This window comes from Micromys minutus (assembly GCF_963924665.1).
Source record: "Micromys minutus genome assembly, chromosome: 20".
NCBI lineage: Eukaryota > Metazoa > Chordata > Mammalia > Rodentia > Muridae > Micromys > Micromys minutus.
In genome coordinates this window covers 43027895-43046017 of record NC_137955.1, presented here as the reverse complement: position 1 = coordinate 43046017, position 18123 = coordinate 43027895, and the positions used below count along the sequence as shown (strand labels likewise).

General features: G+C 39.6%; 1 protein-coding gene across 1 annotated transcript in view; it reads right to left on the bottom strand.

Annotated features, from left to right (window-relative positions):
* Positions 1–2746: 2746 nt before the first annotated feature.
* The window catches only part of DNAH5 (dynein axonemal heavy chain 5), a gene marked incomplete at both ends in the record, with an annotated part of 235306 nt that continues 219929 nt past the window's right edge, over positions 2747–18123 (bottom strand). The window contains 3 exons of the mRNA XM_080933639.1: positions 2747–2898; positions 12404–12635; positions 13040–13192. Coding sequence (XP_080789765.1) covers positions 2747–2898; positions 12404–12635; positions 13040–13192 — 537 coding nt within the window. The remainder of the gene's footprint in view (positions 2899–12403; positions 12636–13039; positions 13193–18123) is intronic.

Sequence of the window (18123 nt, the reverse complement as noted above, 5' to 3'; positions counted from 1 at the left end):
ATCATACAAGGTTACAAGGATGCAAGCAGCATCCAGGATAGAGATGATATTTAGGATTACACAGTTCTTCTTTGTCTCCTAATAGAGACAAGATCTCCCTAACTCTGGGTTTCTTTACTTTTCATCAACACTCCCTACAGAGGAAGCTAAGGAGGTTACTCTGCAGAATTATGCATCTGCCTCTGACTGAAAGAGTGCTTTAGGAAAACATCCTTACCTGATGTCTCAACTCTAAAAGGTTTCCAGTTGTCCTGTGGGTCATGAAAGTGCTGTTGGCAGCATAGGAGATAAAGAGAAGCAGGAAAGAACTCAGGGAGGAGGACATGGGGGATGGACATCAGTAAGGTGAGAACACACAGCTGCTTTCCAGCTTACAGGTGCAATGAAGTTAGATTATGAAATAAATGGTGAATTTGAGACACATAACTTCATGGAGATCACCTGCCTAAGCATGCCTAAGACACTGGATCCAAGCCAACAATATAAAACAAAACTGGAAAAATGAGCACATGATGGTGTCATGTCTACTTTTGTACCCTTGATATAATGAGAATTATGCCAGCCTTTGTTAATAAAACCTGTGGTGTCCAGTATTTTCCTTCACAGATCTTATCTTACAATCTTGAAGTCACCTTTTATACGCCCTACATAATATCATGCTCCCTTCTCTAAAAGTGAGACTATATATCACTGCATGCATAAATAATTGCTTGTTTTCTGAATCTACTCCTGTGGGGTCCATTGTATCATCAGAGAAGCAGAAGACCCAGTGCACAGGTACTGTAAAATAAATGCAATTTAAATAACTCAATACTGAGAGAGATGGGAAGAAAGTCCCAATACTCTGCAGTGACACATGCCCAATTGAGTAGTTTGTTCTGCATCCTAGGTTGTGAGTACACTCAGCCACCTGATTCAGTAGATTGCCTTCCCATTAGCAGGAAGAGATGGGATGGACCCAGACTGGCCAAGCAGCAAGGGGTCTTGTGCCTCATCCTGGCTTCATGGCTACAGTGTTTGTTTCTAACATTTTAAAATTGTTTGTATTGTGTCCTTTCTACTTGGAGTCTCTGGAACTTGCAAATCTATACTAACAGTTTGTGCCTTAACATTATATAAATTACAACTTTTCAAAATTGATAGAATAGTTCTGACAGCATTTGTTTTCTAGGATCTCAGTAGCAATTACCCTCTTTCATGGAAAACAATAAATGATCACAATTTAGCCATTTACTAACAATCATTTATTAATTTGCATCACATTCTAATTTTTATTATCTGTTCTTAAGAACAAAATAATCAGAAACAATTCTCAAGGATCAACTTGATATTAATATTAATTATATTAATCCATACAAGAGAAGTGATTTCAATGGGAGCAGTGTCACCTGTGAAAAATGGGAGTCACACTAACTAAACAGTCATAATGAGCACAAAGTAATGATGCTGATTACAGACCTGTTTGTGGTGGGGAACAAGAAACCCTCCCCACCACTAAACACACAGAAAACCCATTACCCCAGAAGAAGCTAAAGCTAATCCGACCTGCAGCTGAAATGCAGTTCTAATCATAATGCCGATTATGTTTCCTAGTCAATATGTGGTAGATGAAGCAGAAGGCCATTTATAGCCAAAATGTAAAACAAAGTAAATGAAGAATTTCCTATTTAATAAAAACCCCTTTGGATTCCCTCAAATACCTTGTAGGGCTTTGATCGTCCCTATTCTTCTTGCTGTTACATTTTAAATTGCTGTTTTTAGTTTCTTATATTAATTTAATCTTTACCCACATTCAAATTCATTTTATAGCTGCAACCAGAGAGAGATCAATACTTCGTAATTGGGATATTTCACTTATTAGTATTCTTGTCATTTCTTCAAATGAACTCTCCAGTATCGTATTTCATAGTTGTCTGATACCTGCTGGCTTTTGTTAGCATAGCTTTACAGTTGAACATTTGGAGCAGGTCCATTTATTTTCTTTATTAAATGCAACCTCATATATAAAATTTGCCTTCAGCATGTTTACCCCATTGGTATAGAGAAATAAGGATCTAAGCCTATGGGTGTTTTTTATGTTTCTTTCTGTTTAAATTCTTTTACAGTACAATTGGATCAATTTACATTGTTCTGACGATGAGTGCATCAGCAGTACAGACCCCACACTTTTGTTGGCTATCAATCCCGATCTTCTTACTAATTATAAGCAACACTGAATGTTGCTACAAGTTCACCTGAGTTGCCTATTTTCAATCTTAATCCATTTTCTTTTTCCTGTTATTTTATAAAATTGATTCACTGCTTGAAGCCTTGAATATAAGTCTCCTGACCTGGCTGGAAAAATTTTTTTATAAAAAGGTAACAGAAACAAAATTTACACAAGCTTCCTTTGTTACTTTAGAGAACATAGCTGCTACCTGAACAACATTAACAGACAAACAATCTCTTGGAGGCAATAGCATCTGTTTAACATTGTTTTCAGATAGAAAGAAAGAAAAAATATATTAGAGTTTGATGCCCACAATTCATTAGGAGGTTGTTTATTATGGTTTTAAATCAATAAGTATCTTTCAAACAAATGCACGATTTGATCGCCAGTAACAAAGCACATAAAATGCAGCTAAGCATCCAAGAAAGTGTATGGGGCTGTGTCACATCATTCATTGCACACAACACAGTTTGATTTATGCATGTGCTGCACTGACTGAGAAAGGAAGATTAAAATACTTTGGATCGTGTGTTTCTGTTACTTGACATCACACAGAAGGGCAACCCCACGAAGAACCCAGTGTTCAGGGGCCTGAGATGTCTTGAGTTCTACAGCAGCAATGTAGTTCAAGTCTGTTCGAACTGGCTTCTTGTAGATGGGACAGTAGTACAGCCGAGGATCTCTTGCAGCTACAAAACACAATTTATAGCAAAAACAAAGTTGATAAAATTTTTTATTGATTTACTTATTTATTATATATAAGTACATTGTAGCTGTCTTCAGACACACCAGAAGAGGGCATCAGATCTCATTATAGATGGTTGTGAGCTACAATGTGGTTGCTGGGATTTGAACTCAGGACCTCTAGAAGAGCAGACAGTGCTCTTAACTACTAAGTCATCTCTCCAGGCCAGTTGATTAATGTCTAAGTGAAGAGAGCACAAGTCATGTCTGTATATTCTATAGGTCATTGCAAGGGTAGACAAGGTGGATAGAAGATTGTAGGCTCTGATATTGTAGGCTCCAAGCAAGAGGCAGGCACTATCACATCAGCTATAAGAAGACATTCAGCCTTCTGTTGGTCTCGCCAATGACCTCAACAGCAATGTCTACTTACATTCTTTCCTTTCATCCCACACATGAATTGGGCATTTCCTTTCTACTCATTCCTCTTGACCTCTCCTCCTCAAGTCCTATGTACCCACTTTCTCTTCCTTTACCATACTTTTAAATCAGTGTTTGTCAAACAAATGCAAGGGTTGGTCACCAATTACAAGGCAAGTCAAATGTATTTGAGCATCCAAAGAAGAAAGCATGTGGAGCTTGTATTTGGCACATGGATCTGTCCACTTTAGATTGTTATACAGCCTTTATTTTATATTCATCAGTTATTTATAATCTCATTTTCAACCTTCTGTACTGTAGTTTTCATCACATTTAAATCACAGGAAAGGGAATAACCCGAGCCAAACAAAGTGTTATGAATTTCCTTTATAACCAAAGTCCTAAAAATAGCTGAGAAACAGAGAAACAGCTATGGCCATGAGATTCAATACTCCCTCGAGGATTGAGAAACAAAGAAACAGCACAGTCTGAGATTCAGTTCTCCTTTGTAGAGTACAGGACTAATACAACTTCCATAACCAACTATGTAGCACAGTCCCCCAAAAATCAGCACAGTCTCTTTACCCCCAGCCTTGAACACCCCATGCTCATAGAAAGAGCCAAGTCTTAAGAGCACTAAACTATACAAGTTGTGCTGTCCCTCGTTTTTTTTTTTTTAAGAAAGGTGCGAACATTTACAGATATTAATTAAACCTAGGAGTAGCCTGGAAAGCCGCACTCTGTTTGCAAATTATCAAGTCCACTCTGCCCACGGCAGTTTACATTTGTTTCTGTCTAATGTCCATCTAAGGAAGTAGTGTGTTTTTCTGTGTTCTCTTTGGAGCTGTAAAACCTTTAAGAACAAAAGTCTCACACACATTGATGCCTGCACTGCTCTAGAGAGCATGTGGGGCATTGTGTATGACTCTCGTAACTACTGAGAAAGAACTGCTTTAAACTAAAAGTGAAACATGACTTACCGCATTAGTTTAATGAAGCTGGGCACTGGAATAGCTCAGATTTGAGTAACAAAGTATACAAGCAAGGTAAAACCTTATTATTTAACTGAATAGAACCTTCACCCAGCTATCTGTGGGTTTTTAAATATCCACTATAAACTATCTCAAAAGGCATATCATATCATATCATATGTCATATCATATGTAGATCTTGACAGGAAATAAATATTCCAAAGTAGTGACTTGGAACAGTGGTTATCCTACACTGAGTGAACATATGAGGCCATTTAGGTTTAGCACAACTATGGACTTGGCTAGCATCTAGTTGAATGGATGCCAGGCATGAAGCAAACCACCTATAATTCTGAGAATAACAAGCTACAGTGGAGTTATCCAAAGTAAAGGTATCATGCCTGGAAGGTCATGTGCTACATTAGCTAAGTCACAGTTACTACAGTATTTAACAGCTCTCTGTGGATTTGATCTCACTAAAGTCATCATCAGAAATAAACAGCAGTATAATATCCAGTCTTCAAGTTTAAATGTTCCTTCTTCTGTTATTTCTAGGGTAATTCTAACCGTGCTAGCTGAGAAAATATGTAGAATGCCATGTGTTTATGTGTGTTTGTGTGGGGGGAGGTGTTGATCAAGTAAATGGCTGGCAATAAATCACAGAATATTAACTATACTAACTGATATATTTAAATCCTTTAATTCTAGGATCTACAAGCTTCCACAAAACACACAGCTAATTGCTCTTGTTGTAAATTTGATTAACAGCCATTTTATAAACCTCAAAGTAAGCCATTAGAGTCTTACCTCTTAGTCTAATGATGATTATAACAATTATACCTTGTACAATATTTGACTACTTGAGTTTTAATTCTAAAACAAATTAGAATTATAAAATAACAGAATCCTTTTTAATAGGCATAAGAAAACAGTTCTCTGGAATGTTTATTCAGTTTTATTTATTTTTAATTGATTCTTAACTGAAGACACTCACACCAAGTCACAGCATGTAGCAAACATCCGAGACAGGATTAGAAGTCACCCAAATATAATTTCATAATGAAATCCTGCAACAAAACAGATTGTGTATGCCCAGTCCCCTGCTTAGACAAATAACTTTGAAGGTAAGTGTTCAGGGAGAACAGCATAGCTACATATGTGTCAAGCCTTAGGGCTCCAGAAAACAGATTGTCGGAGATGAAAATGTGTGAACTCCACACTGAGGATCCTAGATACCCTAATAAATTGTCTTGGAGAAATTCTGCTTTCTGGTCACTTAACTTCCTTACCTATCCCATGCATTCATTCACATATACTATGTATGTTTCTGCCAGTACCCAAAGTTACCAACTTCCCAGTTCTTTAGCATTTTCTTTCCTTTTACTCCATAAATTTCATTCTTTCCATCTTAAGGTCCTGTGAATTAAAATAATAATAATGGTAACACTGATTAAATGATTTTATTTTGTGGCTTCAGAATGCTCAGTATGGTCACTCCAGTCATTTAAATAACTCTGTTGTGTATATAGTCATTAAGTAAGATTCTTTACTCATATTGCAGATTAGAAAGCTGAAACCAAAGGAAGTAAGCTATCTCCCCAAGATTGTAAATCCTTAAGAATCAAACTGATCAGAAGGCCCACAACCAATTAGACTCTTAACCTTTGCAAAACTTGACATGGGCCATGTATGGCTGACTCCTGGTCACAGGGCATGTATGGCTGACTCTGGTCTTGTGCCATGTATGGCTAACTTTGGTCTTGCAGCAGGATATAACAATGAGGGAGACACCCCAGTTCAACTTGCACCACATTCCAACGCCAAATGGTGAGCGATTGCATGCAACCCACAGTGGCCTGATTGTTTGGTAGCCATAGTCATTGGCAAACCTAACAACCTGAAACTTCAATGACCACATCTGAAAAAGAAAAAACTATTTTACAGATTTGTTGTGAAGTCTAAATAAGAAAATATATGTGGATGTTTGCTAAATTAAAGTACTTGATGTTGTATTTGCTTTTTCCAGTCTCCCTGCAACCCATATGCTTACACATACATGCATGTACATACATTCTCATGCACACACAACACACATGCACACATTTAGTCAAACACATATATACATGTATTCCTATGCATCCAGATAGATATGCACGCATATTCTCATGGTCACATAAGTACACACACATTCACACACATGCATGCATATGCATATGCATATGCATGCCCTCACTTGCATGCACACATATGTATGCACACGTAAATCCATGCATGCATATGCATGTACACACACATACAAATACATTCATGCTTACACACACATTCATGCAAACATCTTTATGTTCACAGATGCATCGCCTGCAGACATAGAAATACATACAATTTTAGTTTTCCCTACAAAAATGTCCTCAGACTGATGCTCCCCAGTTCCTTTACAGAGTTCTAGATTTTTAAGTAGAAGTGGAGTAACTACACTGGGGCCCTAGGAGTCAGGAAGTTGTCTCCCAGCTACCTTTTGTAGCGTGCCCTATCTCACACAGATACCTCCAAAGTCTTGGGTGACAGTGGGTCAAGGTGTGCTTTGAGAAATACATTTATCCCGCACAAAATATCCTCATAATCTTCAGAAATGCTGAAACCTCACTCACACCCTGCTGAGTGTTCAGAGGAGCAATGCCATGATTCCCCAAACATTCCAACCGTCTGTCCTCTCCAGGTCTTATCAGCTACAGCGCTGAAGTTTGTTTAGACACAGTTTTCTGCCCAGATAAATCATGCTATAGAGTGGTATATTTTCTTCTCCATTCTCAAAGGAAACTGGGAAGAGGCAGGTAGAAAATCTAGAATTTTTATGTACATAGTTTTTCCATTTTTGAGAATCCCATAGAGCTTTAGTGTTTTTCTGTGATGTCCACATGATAAACATGAACTTTTAAATTTAAGGACATGCCATTCCCCTATTTTAGTAGATATTTAAAACAAATATCCAGATATCTTCCTTTTGAAAATAAATAAATCAACCCTATTTCTGTATTTCAATAACAACTTTATTTTAAAGTGATAAATCACCTTCCATATTAATGCAAAATCTATTAACTGAGAATTTTAATTTTCAAGTTGTACATTTGGAGTGTCCTTTGGTCATTAGCGATGTCATGCTTCTGTATCTCAATTAGAACCTTATTTAGTTACCAGAATGAAGTCAAATGAAATGTTCAGCATGAAAGCAGCAATAAGGGTGTTAAGTTTTCCATTAGCAAATACCAGTCTCTTCAACCACAAAGAAAAACAAGTTTCTACCAACATCTGCTACAACAAGCAAAGGATAAAGAACTAAACTGTGTCTGTATTTATGGTGCCTTGAAATGGCTTCTTTTCCCATCTGCTTCTTTTGTCTCCCACCCTTGCCTGCTGCCAATGAGTCTCAGCATTGAGTAGCTCAGCAGGATGGGCTCAGCTGCCCTATAAAACACTCTGTTATTATTATAATAATAAAAAATCACCTCTATTATGAAAGTATGACTGTATCGTAGCCATGATGATGGGTTCAGTGCCCATTTGCCTTGAACTTTAATAGTCCAAGAGTGAAACAACACCCAGCTCACCGTAGTAGAGTGATCTCTTTATTTTATGTGGAACACAGTTTTACAATACACTGACTAAGTACGATGATGAGGCAACTTTTCAAGGAATTTTTTTTGGTAAAAGGAATGCCATTAATAATTCTGTAAAATAACTACTGTCCCAAGACTTCATGCCAACAGCCCAAACACTGACTTTCACAAAGCCTCAGTTGACTCTTGCCTCAGCCTTCCCAGTTAAAAGAAAAGTCCACCCACAGAATCCCAAGCAGCATGTGCTGGTAGCCTGCACCTCCCTCACTGGGGCTCAGCTCCTCCTGTGGGTGCCTCCTGCTTCATGCCTTCAGCACCAATTCTCCCATAGCTGATTTCACAGGAACTCTCTAAACAAAATGCTTTCTAGAAAACTTCATACAGTACACAATACCCAGCATAGCTCTGAGGGTGCTTGGTACATACCACAAATTCAAAAGGAGAGCTGGACATTTTTGAGTTCTTTTCTTTAATGTTGTTATTATTACAGATTACAGCTTAAACATTAAAAAAAAAAAGCAACTGTACTGGATATATCAGAGTTTCCTCCCTACCTCCTCTTCCCCTGTCTTCCCCCATTCTCCTCCCTCTTCCTCTCTCCCTCTTCTTCCCCCTCCTCCTTCTCCTCCTTTCCCCCCTCCTTCTCCCCCCTTTTTCTCCTACCTCTTCCTCCTCCCTCTCCTACTTCTTCTCTAACATCTCTAGTCAACAAGAAATAGATTCACACTGAGATCCCCAGGACCATTCCCAATTCTGCAATCTTAACTCTGGGTCTTAATCCAGAGTTCAAGAGTAGACAGTGGAAAACTGAGTTTTCTTGTACCTAAAAATATTAAGATGCTGTGGGTTCCCTGGTACTGCTCTTTGCCCTCTTGGCCACTGCAGGAAACTGTGCGATGATCCTGCCGGCCTTCGTTTTGATTCAACAACCAGCAATAAGTTGTAGGATTGTATTTCTTGTACCTACCCCAGCCCTCTGTACTGAGTTAAATCATCGGTAGGTCACAGTGCTCTAGAACGGTGATATAGACTGAAACACCACAGGGCTGTGGCATAGCTGGAATTATGTTTCTATCTCTCAATCCTGGCATAACTCCACCGAGAGCAACACAGGCAGTTCTTGGAACATAAATGCCAGAACCTTCTCTGCTACTGCCCAGTCTGTGACTTCATTTCTCTGCACTTCTGAAGCTTACACCTTCTTTCTGCTTGAGGAATTCAGCCCTCCAGGCTCACCATGGTGACTTGAACAAGAAATGGCCCCATAAAGACATGTATTCAAACATGTGCTCCCCAGCTGATGGTGCTGTATATTGAGGTTACAGAACCTTGGAAAATGTGTAATTGGGAGCTGGCTTCAAGCATTTATGGAAACCGAAGATGAGTCTCTCTCTCTCTCTCTCTCTCTCTCTCTCTCTCTCTCTCTCTCTCTCTCTCTCTCCCTTCTCTCCCTCTCTACCTTTCTCTTTCTCTCTGGCTCTCTTTGTCTTTCCCTGTTTCTGTCTGTGTCTATCTCTGTATATCTCACTGTTTTTGTCTGTGTGTCTGTCTCTGTATCTCTCTCCCTCCCCCCTCCCCCTTCTGCCCCACCTCCACCCCCTACTCATGTGCAGATGAAATACAATCAGCTTTCCAACTGCCTAACTGCCAGGCTGGCCCCATACCCCTGCTTCCATGTCTTTCCCAGTTATCAAGTCTACCCCCCCCCCAGAAATACAAACTTAAACATAAACACTTTCTTCCTTCAGCTGCTTTTGGTCAGGGTATATTGGTACAGCAACATAAAGTAACTAATCATTCACAGTGCATAGCAACTGGTACCCCAAACCCCAAAGTAGTTCTCAACTCCCTCCCTCCACCTGTCATTCAAAGAACACACTTCCCTTTGTCTTGTCTCTAGAGGTTTCCACCTTACTCTTAATAATTCATCTTTTGTGTTCCTGCCACCAGCCAAGGGGCACTGTTACCCCTTCTGATCTTCTTTCCTCTCTCACACAACTCCTTCCTCTCTAGCCTGGGGAACCTCTTTAGAGAAATTATCTATAAGGAAAATATAGTCATCACACACATACACACACACCCCCAAAAAATCCCAAATCTGAAAGTCAACCACATTCTTTGTATCTGGACACCCTCTCCTTTGCCTACTGACCCCATGTCTGTCACCCACAGCACACAGACATTCTGTTCCTTGTGTCCTCACTGCATGTGCATACTCATACACACCTACTGAGTTCTTCCCACACCTTTATCACCTTCCCTGGCTGTCTACACCCACATCTTTCTGTTACTCATACAAGACAGCCAATGCTACCTCCGCATACTTCTGCATACTGCCTTCTGCTGCTGGATGGCAGCAGGCCTGACTGTTCTCTGAGACTCAGAACTCTCCTCTCTGAGCTCTTAAAGTATCTCATGCTCAACCATATGTGTATGTGTATTTGTGTTTTCTTTAGATGAACATGGACTCTGACACCTCTACATGCTCTCACAGTCAGTCCTCTGTCGTCACCTCATTTAAAACCATCTATACAGATTAACAGATGCTGAGCTGTCACTCCTTTGGGAGATGTCAGGTTAGCTTCCTGAAAACCTCTGAGAACATTATATTCATAGTCAACAAATCAATATATAATCTTGTATATGTGTGTTTCTGTTTGCTAGCACCTTTTAAATGTATCCTGCTGATCCATTAACATTCACAATCAACAACACTATAACTTGCACTTAAAGGAAATTTATTTAATATATACATTGTCTCCATAAGTTATGTTATAGAGACTTCCTATTCTTAGAATGGTAAATTTTCTTTAAGTACTATAATGGCAGAGAGTAATATTAAACAGAAAAATAAAATAAATGATATATATTATCACATACAATATTTTCTGTCTTGCTTCTATATATAAATGTATGCATATATGTATTTATGTAAGTTACATATTAGTTATAAATACTTAGAAAAATAACAGAAAAATGTACCATGCAAATGGCATTTGTTTATAGTATAATAGCTCAAACCAGGAGGCAGAGCATTCCTGTATCCAGCCTCACCTCAGAGTTGAGGTGTTTATTAGGCATTTCCAATATCATACGTCTCTGTGCACATCTAGGGATGACTGTAAGCACTACCATCAGTATTTTGGATAAGCTTTAATATAAACATCACATGTGCAAGTAACCAGACCCGATGAGATTTTATTCTTGTATTTACCACATCATGGCAAACTGAGCCACAAGCACAGGCATCCTGTCTTTTCTCTGCTGTTGCAGCTTTAACAGCAGAGTAACATTTGGCAGATGGCAAGAATCAGGTAGACAGTCACTGAATGACTGCGTGAACTCATGCTATTTTCCCTCTGCTAAGAAAAGTCTTTCTTCAGCTCCAAGCCACACTCATTCTGGTCCATATGTCAGAATGAGTCTGTCTAACCTAAGCTCTTGCCCATATTGCTTCCCTTCTATGTTTCCTAAGCATTCTGAACATACCTATATCATAGTATTTTCTAATTAAAATTTTGGCATTAGTTTTTAGTGATTTTGTTCACTAGACTCTGTGTCCTTATGGACAATGTATGCTTCATATTATCTTTGTCTACTAGCCTGTAAGGTTATAGGTAATATATGTTAAACAAGTAGCAAGTGTTTTTTTTTGTTTTTTTTGTTTTTGTTTTTTTTTTTTTTTTTTTTTTTTTTTGCTTAGAAATATTTAGGTGCTGCAGAGAAAGCTAAGCACTTGCTCTTCTTGCAGAGGCCATGAATTCTTTTCTAGCATGTACATGACAATTTACTACCATCTATGACCTAGTTGTAGGGCATCCAGATCCCTCTTCTGGCTTCTATGGATACCAGCCATGCATGTATTGCACAAACTACATAAAGATGATGACAAAACCCTCATAAATATCATAAAAGTAAATAAATATTTAACCTGGTCTAGACGTGGGAGGCTGAAACGAGAGGACTGCAAGTTCAAGATCAACATTTACCTTCTCTGTGAGAGACCTTGAATTCAATCCCCAGCACACACACACACACACACACACACACACACTCCCTGAGCCAAGTTTCCCACTGAGATACAATTCCATGGGATCCGAATACCATCCATCTTTAAAGATGCCTTAGCTCTTCCTTTACTTATTCAACCAAAAATGCACTCATATCATTAAAGGGCTTCATGACGCTCAGTTCTTGTTCTTTCCGTTCCATAGTTATCTTATACTTCTTCACTCCATGTATTTCTTTCTGATCCCATTGGTGAAACCCCATCTACCATGCATGTGTTATCTGCTTTATCAGGCAGACAAGATTTACTGTGATAATATGATATGATAGCACCCAAGGAAAGGTCTGAAGATCAGCAGGCACTCATTAAAAATAGGTATGAATATGCAACTGGTTGGTAAAGTCCCTACTGCCTGAGAGCAAAATAATGACACTGTATTTATAACATTAGTCAACCCTGTAACATCAATCCTTTTTGAAGATGTAAGATGACTTACTATTGTTTTCTGCGAAAATCCTTATGACAGGCATCAACTCAAAAAGCACTTTGGGTTTGGATTCAGTGAGTTTCATGTTCCTTTTGTCCCAGCCAGCACCCTCAAGATATAAGCCATAGACATAGGCCCCTTCTACTGGAGGAGCAGAAATGTCGTCCTTCATGAACTTGGTGACTTCGTTGCAAAGAACCATATTGTCCAAAGCCCATCCTTTGTTGGTTCGAGTTATTTCCTATTCAAGTGAGCAAAAAGACACAGGGAATAATTACAAGCTTTTCTCTAGAGGAGGAGCAAAATGAAGATCAAGTTATCCCAAGTGATCTTCATTTAAAGGATTTAAGAGATTCTCTCATTTTAAAAAAAATGCTCGTGTCCTTACTAATTCAGCCATGTGTATTTTAAAGGGCAAAGTTATAAAATCAAATCAATCAATCAGCCAATCAATCAATCAATAACAAATACATGCTTGCAGCCTGGGAATAAGTGTCTATTTTTATCATCACAACATGGTAACTGCTAATACTGAACAAAAGTCATCATTCTCTGTCATATTATATTCTTTAACGCTATCAGGAAATCAGGGAGGGCTAGAGAGACAAATCACAGTAACACAATGAGCCAGGTGAAAGCTATTACCTGTCGAATGGCAGTTAGGAATCCCTGGGGATTAAAGAAACCTGTCATCCAGAAGCAGTGGGGTCTGCCACTGGAAACCCAGGAGGTGAACTGGCAGTTTCTTTCTAGAAGTTCAGTAAACCAGAAGCCCAGGGTGCTAGAAACCCAGGATGCCTGAAACACACAAGATTAAAGCGATCCTTCAGTAGAGGTTTGATTCGGCCCTGTAAACCGAGCTCACTCAGAAAGAAAAACAAGCAAGGGCTTCATCTTCATCATTACAATGTGTTACAAATGTCCTCTCCATCTTGAATTTCCACTAAGCTCCGCCCCACAAACTTTCTGGATTATCCTTTCTCCTTCACGTTAATGATTCGAGGATACCTTAATGATTCGAATTTAAAGAGCAGTGAAAGATGACAGACACCATAGCCACCCTCCACCCACGGATCTCTTCACCACCGATTGTGAAGAATTCGAAAAACATGGATGGAATAAAATTTAACAGGCTTCCATTATGACCGGACTACAATTGCAGTAGACAGTGTCTAAGACATGATTTTTACTTATCTCAGTAAACTCATGACATCATCAAGACAGGTCAACACTTTAAAATGCATTCTGTGTGCAACTCGTCCTAGACGCCAGTCACTGTTTATCTTAATGAGGTAAACAACAGTTGTTCCCTTGAGTGTGTGTCCCATGAAGGAGCAGAAAGGGGGACCTAGCTTCCTTTACCACCCACAATTCATTTGCACTCCCCACTTGTACCTTCTCCCCGAATTCACTTGAGCAATTTCCTCTGTGACAACGGGTATGAATGTCATTAAGGCAGCAGTAGTAGCAGCGTGGGGGAAGAATCTGCAAATCACAGGTTATAACATTTCCCCATAATTGCAACATTTTCAGTAGGAATAAATGTCATAATCAACTTGGGTAGGTGTCTCGCTTGAATTTCAAATATCATTACAATTAATTTCCCTATATTTCAAGAGTTTCTGCAATTCCACAGACTGATAGTAACATTAATAGAAGAAAAACCGCATAAAATGATAATAATTTAAGAATTGGATAGCTCACTCTATCCTACCTTTATAGGTGTGTTGGGTTAAAAAAAAGTGCTAAAATCACATTTTGTCTCAGAGTAAGGGGGATATTATATGAGAGGCTGCTGGCTGCAAAGACTTGTTCCACTCTAGAGCTTCTCTGGGGCTGGCAGGGCTGAGTGAGCTAGCTTAGAGGGAACAAATGTCCAAGGCCAGTGACTTGAAAGGTTCTCCATCTGTTGGCAGTAAGAACGGGAAATTCAAATGGAAAGGCCTTTGCACTGAAATTGTGTAAGGTGAGAAAGAGGGAAAGGGGCTCCTGTCCGTGATGATTCAGTGTTCCTAGGTCATGTGACCAAGAGATGCATTGTGACATCAACAAATAATGTGAAGAACACAGGACAAGTTCTAGTTACCACACATTGGGTGACCGTTTAGGAAAATATATGTGAGGCTTGGCACTGATAAACCTTGTGAATAGGAGGGGTGTGTCTGTGTGTGTGTGTGTGTGTGTGTGAGAGAGAGAGAGAGAGAGAGAGAGAGAGAGAGAGAGAGTGAGAGAGAGAGAGAGAGAGAGAGAGAGAGATTATAGGCATACCTATACCCATGTACACACTTTCAGTAACCAGAGAAGAAACCTAGGGTGTCTTGGTCCATTACTCTCTACTCTCCAAGTTCCTACTCAATACAGGCTCCCTTGCAGAACTAGAAGCCTACTGTATCTGCCTGTCTACCTCCCTTCATGTTGAGGTTCCAGGCATATGAAACTGTGAATGACTTTTAACATGAGGGCTTGAGATTTGAACTCAGGTCCTCATGCTTGTTTAGCAAGCACTATTGCTTATTAATAAAACACTTCTGTCCTAAACAAGTCTTCCCCAAGACACGTCTGATTCTAATCCCATCAAAGTAGTTTTCTATCTTGCTAAAGAAATACAAGCACCCACAACGATTCCTTTTCTAAATTGTATCTCTATCTGCTGCCTTCCTCTACCTTCTCAGTCTTGCCCAATACTCAACGTTCTTGCTCTTCCAGTCCCGTGTACTTCATCTTCAGCATCTAGTACCATAAACAAAGAGGATACCTCTGGACTCTCCACCTCTTCCCTAACCACTGCCTTCCCACTCTCTGTACACTGAAGTCAGTCTCCTGTAGGACAGACTGCTGCTTTTACTGTCTGCTGTCTTCCCGGCACATCATAGCCCTCAAAACCAGAGCTGGACCAGATTCCCCTTGTACTTTTTGTTATCTGCTCTTCACTTGGAAGCATTTTCTTCCTTGGAGTCTTGTGCCTACACAATACTGTCTTACCTGTTCTGGTTTCTGAGACTTAATGATTATCCCACAGTAGTCACACTGTGACATCCCCTTGCAGTTACATTCAACAACTCAAACACTCGGAATGGCAATGGTGCTGATGGAGGTGGAAGCATGGCAGATGATGGTTGTGAAGGTGGCCACGCTGGAGGAGGGAGTAGTGATGGTGGTGGTACCCATGGTAGGGGTAGGAGAAGCAAATGTGTGGAGATGGTAGTGGAAGTGATCTTGTGATGGTGCTAGTGAGAGAACCAGTAGTCATCAGTGATGGTCCAGTCTTCATGACAATAGCCGAAAGCACTTACACAGTATTGGCTACACACTACAAAAATCATACTAGCACTTTGAATTCAGAACCAGCAGTCATCAATGATGGTCCAGTCTTCATGACAAAAGCACTTACACAGTATTGGCCACACACTACAAAAATCATACTAGCACTTTGAATTCATTTAGTCCTTGCAGAACAGCTGGGAATGACACATAGTCATTTCCATCGTACACATATGTAAATGGAAGGAAGTTGACATACAACAAGCCAACAAACCTGTACCAGGCTAGGCATGATATAGACATAAATATTCTAGCCCGGGATCCACATTCATAGATGCATATACTTTTAGTCATTTAGTAGTAACATCAGCGTGCATAAAAATGGTTCCTTTCCCATAATGCTTTTTCAACTCATGATCATCTCGGCCCTAAGCAGCCTCCAGAACTCTTTAGTCCACTACTTGCACAGTGAGGCTCCAAATATAGTCAGTGCTAAACACTGTCTTGTTGGAAGAAATGTGTCTTCTACACTCCTGAAGTTTCTTTATTGCCTAAGAGCTCCATCCATATAACTATCCTGATGCTGCTCTATCCTAATTCATATTAACAAAGGAAAAAAAAAAACAATTTGGCTGGAGAGTGTTTCAAATGTAGGTTATCAAACAACTCATGTCCTTTCTATGCTTTCTGGACTCCCAAATGGTTAGGTTGGCTTAGATACTGATTCAAGGATAGCGAGAAGAAGATAAGGGGCCCGACTGGTACATGTACATCTAGTCTACCTTGCCCAATTCACCTGCCCTCTGATATGATAACTTCAGAGTCCATATACCCAGGTGGCACTGCTTCCAGATGGCAGAGTCGCTACTATGTTCTCAAAGGGTAATTTGGTGGAGCAAAGGACCTGCTCAACCTCTAAGACACGTACCTAAGTGGGTAACTGATACACCATCATCTCCTAAAGTACCTGAAAACTGTGTCCTATTTGAGCAGCAGCTTTTAGGAACTTCATTGCACTTTCAGGAACTATACAGATTCTTACTGGGGAGCCTAGCTCTTTCTGTCACATTAGAACAAGATTGTCTGTAGGAAACACACAGTTTGCTCAGCAGTTTTTAGAGGAGAAGCTGAAGATTACCGTGATGTTTGTAGATCAACCTGTCTCATTTTAGGTTATATTTTAAGAAACTCACTTGCTAGCAAATACCATGTATCTTCTCTAACAGTGGCCTTTTCGGGAAATATTCTACAATCTCGCTACTCTTTATTCACCTCTTCTTTGTGAAACCAGGTAGAAAGAAAAGTAAATATTTCATCTCCAAAATCTGACGTATACCATCCTGAAAACACTGTTTACCATATTTCATTCTCTAACCAGATCCTGCCTTTTAAAGAATGTGATCAAGTCGAGGTGGTGACAATCACCCCTAGAGTCATGGACTATCTGGCAAAAACCTCAATACTACACATGGGAAGCTCTCAAGGACATGGTAAGAGGAGTCCAACAGACCCCTAAAACAATAGAGGCTGTGTCTTTGCACTGGGGGTGTCTCCCAGAATTCAAAGTTCAGACTTTATTGCTGAAGACATGATATACTTTTGATGCAGGACTTGAAGTGAAGGATCAGAACCCGACCTGGAACCCTAAGTCTTGAGAACCCACTCTTGTACAAGCTCCCAAGGGAAGAGCAGCATTCAGTAGTCCCACCCAGCTGCAAGACCTAAGAACCACAAAAATAACTGGGGTGACATGTTTAGTATGGTGAAATAGTGGCCTGTCCATCTTGGAAGTGACCAACAGCTGCCTAGTTGAGTTTAAGGCCTGATCAGCAGGAATGAAATCATATGTGATACTATAAAGCAACCCAAATTACCTGGAGAGCACATAGACCTTGAAGAAAACATACTGCTCCCATAATATAAGTATCTAAATCAATACTCCATCATAAATACCTATTCCAGCCATTGATGAGTATATGGCTTATCCCTCAAAAAGAAGTTTCATTTATTAAGAAAAAAAAGATCAATACAGAAAGCCATAGGTTATCAAAATACAGAAAACAGAAGGTCATAAGATGTTCCTCCCCATTTGGTACATCTAAAACATAAGTACCTAAGTACCTAATAACATCTAAAGCTCTGAGAACATCACTGAAGATGGGAGTAGAAAGATTGGAAGAGACAGAGGACAAGAAAGTCTGCTATAAGATTGTGCCCTCTAACTATAACAGGGAAGCAGTACCCGTCAAGTCTCAACAAAATGGCTGCCTAAATAAGACCTGCACAGGTTCAACAAGAGTTGATATCCCAACATGCATGAAGAAATCTTCTGTGACTCCAGTTCTAGATGAAGAGCTGTAAGTGATTAACAGCTGCTGAAAGAGTTGTTGAAACTGTTGAAACATCCTTCCAAGATTGTTTATACCTAGTTTATACCTGCGCCCCTGATTGTTTATATCTAGTGATTA